The sequence below is a fragment of the Branchiostoma belcheri genome, unplaced genomic scaffold, assembly GCF_001625305.1.
Source record: "Branchiostoma belcheri isolate BF01 breed outbred unplaced genomic scaffold, Haploidv18h27 scaffold100, whole genome shotgun sequence".
NCBI classification, from domain to species: domain Eukaryota; kingdom Metazoa; phylum Chordata; class Leptocardii; order Amphioxiformes; family Branchiostomatidae; genus Branchiostoma; species Branchiostoma belcheri.
The window spans coordinates 976,654-984,177 of record NW_017802381.1 but is presented as its reverse complement, the minus strand read 5'-3'; the positions used below and the strand labels follow the sequence as shown (position 1 = coordinate 984,177).

The 7,524-nt window shown below is 40.0% G+C and overlaps 1 protein-coding gene across 1 annotated transcript in view; it reads right to left on the bottom strand.

Moving 5' to 3' along the window:
• The window catches only part of LOC109473286 (fibropellin-1-like), a 41,982-nt gene extending 35,682 nt beyond the window's left edge, over positions 1–6,300 (bottom strand). Inside the window, exons 1-6 of the mRNA XM_019773164.1 lie at positions 6,234–6,300; positions 5,533–5,670; positions 3,264–3,425; positions 2,349–2,502; positions 1,297–1,401; positions 435–520 (exon numbers count right to left, since the gene is read on the bottom strand). Of these exons, the coding sequence (XP_019628723.1) occupies positions 435–520; positions 1,297–1,401; positions 2,349–2,502; positions 3,264–3,425; positions 5,533–5,670; positions 6,234–6,300 (712 nt within the window). The remainder of the gene's footprint in view (positions 1–434; positions 521–1,296; positions 1,402–2,348; positions 2,503–3,263; positions 3,426–5,532; positions 5,671–6,233) is intronic.
• Positions 6,301–7,524: the final 1,224 nt, after the last annotated feature.

Genomic DNA, 7,524 nt, shown 5'->3' with positions numbered 1-7,524 from the left:
AAAATATCAGCTCTTATACACAATGGGATCCGGAGCATGTATATCTGCCACTGTACTGCAAGCATGTTCAAAGAGTCATCCCCAGACTATTTCTGCTAAGATTCTGCACTTTATTTGTTGAAATGAGTAGCACAATGAATTGGGGTGGTTCCGCGTAAACATTCATGATGGCAGACCCTAGTCACACTCTTTAATCCATTTCCAGTGCAGATGCAATTCGAATCAGCAAAGAACAGTGGGAATGCATAATTGTATAACTGGGCAGATCAATTCTGAAACAACTTGATGATTGAACCAGTTCAATTTGTGAATCTGAATGGGGTCTTACTCTACAGAGTATTTTCCTGTAGTAGAAAGTATAGATAATGCGGCACCTGTAAGACCAGTAGGACATGTACAGATGAACCCATCCTGAGTGTCTGTGCAGGTCCCACCATGCTGACAGGGGGCGCTGCTGCAAGCTACAACTTCCTCCTGACAAAGTCTGCCCTGGTACCCCGCCGGACAGGTGCACTGGAACCTGCAATATAATATATATAAGCTCAAACATTATATGATTAGGAAACACCTGGCTTACGACACCAACGCCATAACCACAAGACCAAAAGATACGTCGAAGGTTAGACATCCAGGTAATACGATACGCCAAAAAGCAGTTACTCAAGCAACTGGATATGATTTTGGAATCGGTCACAATTTTCAAAATCATATCCAGTTGCTTGACTGCTTTTTGGCACAAGACCAAAAGGTCTGTTACAAACCCCACTGTTACAAAGCAACTGTTTATACAGTTGTATTACAAATTGTGCGTGGAAAATATTTCAGTCTTTAAATCAGTCCTATGTACAAATGTATTACACCTTCTTGAACATAATATTCAATACCCTGTAGTTCTTGTTGCTATTTGAAACAGAAAAAAATAACAATGCATGGTACACATGTACATACAATGTCATTGCTTAAGCGTGTCTGTATATGTATTGTAATGTTAATGTGTATTAATTTTGTATTATTTTGTTTTGTACAAAATTGTAAAAATCAGTGTAATTCAGCTTGGTTAACTTGTAAAACTGGCTGCAAGGCTGATTTTATTAATAAAACTTGAAACTTGAAACATGACATCAGCAAAAATGTGACCAAAATATTCTGATGATCACTTGAACTTGATATTAGTGCTTGTGTTGTAAATCATATATTATTAAGTACACAACTAGTCTCAAAACATGACTATGTTACATGTAGCTTAATGAGACATGACAAGTTTGATTTTTCATTTGCTATTTACTAGATCCTCACATGTTTCCAGCTGCACTGCACCGGCCGCCATGTTTGCAGGGGTGACTTGTACAGGGGTCATATGTTTGGCAGGAAGGCCCACTAAAGCCAGGATAGCAGGCACAACTGCAACCAACAAAACACACACAAACAGTTGGAAGGCATGATGCTCTGTAAGATTAGATAAAGGGGATGGTGGGTGTGATGTCTGGAAATATACAAAATTTAATGTTGAAACATTTTTAGAGTAAGGAAAATGGTCATTTGTCTTGGTCTTATTGACTCTTGGAGCCTACTATTGTCTGTACATTTTGTCAACAACTACCAACGACAGACTGGAAAAAAAAAAAAACTACCAACGACAGTCCATATTGGTGGGAGAGACAATGCTGACATTATGTACTGAAGTGCACCAGTCCAGGCCAGACAAGAGTAGCTAGGGACAAAATTTCCACATATTTTACTATAGACTGTCCCACTGATCCAAAGTGACCAAGCCTGTGCCATTTTACACTGTGCAAAGACTGCCATGCTGTCAGTTGGAGAAGTGGTCAGCAGGCAAGTCCCTTAATGCTTACCAGGGCTCGAAATTCATTTTTGGGAATAGGTGCACTGGTGCACGCAACCTAAAATGTTAGGTGCACAAAAACTATTTTGGTGTACCATATAGAACAAAACCTAATTATCAATCTTACTGCTTCTAAGCTTGAATCTGGAATGTGACACAAGTACTACAACAAAGATGCCAAGAATATCCTGTATACATTTCATATGTACAAAAATACCTACAAACTACAAAACAGAAAAAATTGAGTGCACAGCTCCAATTTTGGGTGCACTACAGTGCACCCAGTATTTCCAGCCCTGCTTACATTTATAGGGAAAAAACAGGACCAAGAAAAGGTGGTAGTTATGTCCAGATGGTTCACACAGGTGGTTGCTTGGACAAGTCTGACTGACGTGTACATTATTATTAATGTCTTTGCATGGTGCTGTTATTACATATACATATAGATGTACATGTATCATTTAGCTTCTTTGTACCTTTGACATAGCTACTGAGTGTTCCCTACCTGTAGTTATTGTACAGGTTAATGCAGACACCACCTGGCCTGCACAGCTGAGCGTCACTATCACACTCATTTATATCAGTTTCACACAGAACACCTGTAACACCTGCTGAACAGCTGCAGATAAAACCTCCTTCCACCTCCTGGCAGGTGCCACCTGACAAAAGGAGCATGCATACAGCTTAGAATATCAATTCTAGGATTTGAGACTTGTTTTGGTTCTTCTTTGTGCTGATAGTCTAGGATTTGAATTACACATGCACATGTACATACTAAGTATTTGTGTTCAGAAACCAAAATTCAGCACTGGTGCTGCAAAGGTTTTTTATATTGAATAAAATATTCTCTCTCAATGTGACAAGGCGACACCTGACTATATTGGTATACCTAGCCTTTGCACAGGTGCAACTAAGTCTAAACACTGTTTAATTACAGCCATCTACTGATGATGCCCCTACTGTACTTGTTGACTGTGAGTTCCATTCTACAACAGTTCTAGGACAAAAGACTTTTTGAACACCTCAATCCTTGATTTATAACTCTGGCATAGAAGGCATGACAGGGCTCAAAATACTGGGTGCAGGCAACATTGGAGCTGTATTTCTGATGTCTGTCTGCACCTAACCTTCACTGGTCCATGTACTGGGTTTTATATATAACAAAAAAAGTTATATGTTGACTTTTATTTTCTAAATAGACTTTAAGTACTTCCCGTAAAAAAACAGGTTGGGACAGTTGATCTTCAGGTAGGTATGTCATCTTGGTAGTCCTTCGTTGCCGAACGTTTTTGAGCCCTGCATGACTATTTTTTGTTCTTTTATGAGCTGGTATTAGGTACTTAGTAGTTGTTACATCCACCAGTTTATTAGTCATTTTGTACAACATGCAGTGAAATAATTCTGACTGATAATGTCCTACCATTATAACATGGATGTGGCTGACAGTGCCCCTGGTCTGTGATGTTGACTGTGCCACAGTTCTTGCCTGTGTACAGTGGAGGGCAGGTGCAGGTGTAGAATGCGACGTGTGAGTCAGTCCTGCTTATGTGCCTGACACGTCCCTCCAAACAGACAAGGTTGGCTCAAACATGCATCTTCTGTTTGGGGGAAAAATTGATTATTAGCGTGAGACCCAGGAACATGATCAGTTGTAGCATTATGATCTTCTGAACTTTCTCAATAACAATAGCAACAGTAACAAACTTGACAGACCGTTTATTCAAATAAGGCCACACCAATTTAACTTGTTGTTTCTCAGATTTTTTCAGAAAAAATCAGGAGTGACAGGGCAAAATAAAAAAAAATAAAAAAAAACAGGCCAAGGCACCCCATGATAGCCGTAAATGTTACAATATGAGCCATGAAGTGAACATACAAGACTGGTTTGTAATTAAAACAATAGATTTTGAACTTTTAATGAAACAAAATTGCATTGTTACATTGAAAAACTTAAGAACTAGGAAGAAAAGGACTCTTTTCCACCATTGGGGCCAAAATATGTCTTTCATTGAGCATTCTGCAGTTGATTTAGAACAAAAAAAAAGTTGTTTTTTTTCCAATCAGAAAAAAATGGACAGGACGATCTGAGAAGCAACAAATTAAATTGTTTTGGCCTAAAACAAAACCATCTATAGACGAAGGTGGATTTGAGTACAAGTTCTATGTTCAAATTTTCCAACTCCAGAGCTGGGCATTATCTGGAAACAGTGTGTCAGAATAGAAAACATGCTCTGTGGCAATAATGTATGGCCAGTGTATAACTACACAAGCATGTACATGTAGGAAAGGACAAACTGACCACATCATGCATTTGTTTCTGCTGGCAAACACATGCCTTCAGGAACAAAAAGACCAGCAACACAAACAAGCACTGTATGACATTCAAAATCAAACCTGCACTCAATAAAAAAAAACAATCAGCCTGCCAGATACATGTATACAGGAAAACAATCAGAACTCAGAAACATGTTATTGTTAACAAAAAATTCTGAAACCAGGTACACACTCTTATTACTATTAGAAAGCAAAAACGCCACAACACGTGCATCAGATTGCTAAAAAAAAGCAAAATGGTGTCATTCGTAAAGTGGGTAATAAAATTTAAAAAAAAAGTGTTATAGATAGCCACATGTGACTGCATATAATATAGTACGTAGTGCACATGGTTTACATGGCTTTTGCACATGTTTTAACAGTGTTACACAGCTTTTACAAGAGAAATAAATAAGTCAAAACTGTGTGTAAAACACGCTGGATGGAAAGTTAATTGAGATTCGTACTGTTGCTATATGCAACACAATGCTACATTTCCACCTGAGTGAAGTGGGGTCGTGTGGCACAGTCGGTAGCGCGTTCGGCTCACACCCAAGAGGTCGCAGGTTTGAATCCTACCCATGTCACCGATCTTGTGCCCTTGGGAAAGGCACTTTACATGACTGTCCTCACTTCACTCAGGTGGAAATGAGTACCTATAGCTAGCTTCAGTTAGGGACGTCTCTCGGATAGGACGTTAAATGGAGGTCCTGTGTTTGGGGACAGCGACACCCCACGCACGTCAAAGAACCCACCACACTTATCGAAAACAGTAGGGGACCTTCCCAGTGCGAGTGTTTCAAACCTTACAGTCTGGTCTTACACAGCTTGTACAGATACATTTGTACGTACATGTACAAAATTGGTGTGTTACGCCTAAAGGCGGTTTACTAGTTATGCAAAACAAACAAACAAACAAACAATCATGCAGCAAAGGCATTGCTGAGAATGTGAACCAGGAGACCCGGGACATGTCTGGACATGCGCCCGACGTTGTGCCCTTGGGAAAGGCACTTACACGACTTTCCTCACTCTACCCAGGTGTGAATGGGTATTGAGGTCACCTTGTGGCGCCGAATGGCAGCCGCATAGACCCTTGTGGCAGTTCCACAAAAATGTGGAACAAATATGTATCATGTGTATTATGTGGTCAAGTGATGGAAGACAGAGAGTGTTGGTCAGCCATTTAAAATTTGTCTCGAGGCCAGGGACACCAGGACTCGACATAAGTCAAGTACATGTATTATGTGTATTATTATGTGTATTATTACCATTTCTGATTGTAAACCCTGCATCAATTCAGCACTATAAGGCTGCGATTGCACGGGTGATGTTTGGCCAATAAACCATTTATTATTATTATTAGAATGCCTCACCTCCCTGACAGGTAGCTGCTGTCTCGTCTGTTCCATCTCCACAGTCATCCTCTCCATTACAGACCCACTCCAGCAGTGTGCATGTCCCGTCTCCACAGGTCATCTGTTGTACAGGCCCCAGGCTGGGGCAGTCTGATCCTGTTCATTTAAAAACCACCAGTACTAGTAGTAGTACTACAAGCAAACTTGCCTAAGGCCTAGGAGTAGGAATGAAAATGTTGTGTTTCCTGTTTCCTTACCGGCCCTAGAAAAAACTGCCAACACTAGCCTTTTTTTGTGGACCCCTGCAAGGGACATAAATTTTTCATGATCAACCTTCTCTTGCTATATGATCTAACACCTGGGTAATAAAACATTGTACAATCAGTTTTTTCAACCTTGACATTGAACTTTCACATTTTAGAGTAAAAAGAAAAAGATAATACCTACTCAATGTTACGAATTCTAATTTTTTCGGGACCCATTTTTTTCAGGACTGAAACAGGAAACATAACATTTTTTTCCTATAGACAAGACAATGATGAAGATTATAAATGCAGTTTGAAGGTTTGAAAAAATGACTGACAAAGAAAATTCTTACAATTAAAATTCTTAAAATAACAATAAATTCCTTTAAAGTTTTGTTCTAGACAAATGAAATCATGTGTTCATGAGTATGAAGGGCACTTGTACATGTAGTTATGTAGAAACATTTACTGTACCTGCTGGACATGGACTGGCCATCAGCACTAGCACCACAGACAGCAGACTGGCTGACAGACCATCCATTATAATGCATTGACTGTAGCTAAGGACTGAAGAAACATCAGAGCTACTTTTCTCAAAGCATTATTTATTTGTGTTAGCACCCAACATGGCTAAAGTTCTGTATTTTATATTCTATTATATATTGTTATATTTCATCAGTGTGGAAGGAGCAGGAGTCCCGCGACTCCAGCTCCTGCCTGTCTTTCATAAAAATAAAATTTAATCTACATCATCAACTAATAGCATAGCATCTACGGCCAGGTAACGGGCCCGCCCCCGTTAGTATCATAACCATTTTTGGGGGGTAAAAAGTTACTTAAACTTTAAACTTACCTTCCTAGAATTCCTCTGGCCATAGCAATAATTTTATCACAAGGCTAACGTTACATGTAGGCGTGTACGTCGACATCTAAAAGCTAATCTAGCATATTTTTCTGGCTCCCGCGATCCCGACACAAACTCATTAAAAACTGCAACATCCGGTGCTTACCGACTCAACTTTGACCCCCGGGTCACCAGGTCACTGTTCCTGTGAATGAGCTCGATATTTCGTATTTCTACTCTCCAAAAAATTTTTCTTAATAAATTTTACCTTTGCCGAGATGTTTTTGTTGGTATGTTTATCTGGTTTAGCATAACTCAAGAAGTTTTGGCTGGATTGTCATGATGAAATTTGGCAGGTGATCGGAAAGTCTTGACCAATCAAAGAGCCGCTACAACAACCATATTTGGTAAGACTTTAAAACTTTGGACAACTGATGTAATTTATCCAAATGAGCTTACTTGCATAATTTATCCAAATGACCTCATTTGCATAATCAATGATACGTCATTCTTACCTGTAAGACTTAAACATGGGTCATATTACGATTAAAGCTAACACACGGGGCAGCTGTTGCAACGTCCCATGAAATATCAATAGAACGTCAATATTAGCCGAGAAATTTGTCGAGAAACTCTTACAGCAAACACCGCAATGCAGGCTCTTCCCCCTCCCTCCTGAAAGAAGTGTGGTATAGTCCATTTCACATAAGGCAGCTGTCGCAGGAGACGGCAGGTGGCGGCTGTAGGGAAGTGTTTTGTACGAAGGCCCACGACGACATGCGTTACACCTTTTCCACAGCCCTGCCACACCGCGCTGCACCGGGGCCCTCCAACCGCTCCTACTATAAGTTAACGGAAGGCCCCTTATAGTGGACGACAGATTGTGTTCTAGATGTCTGCTTCAGTTGTTTTGTGTAAGCA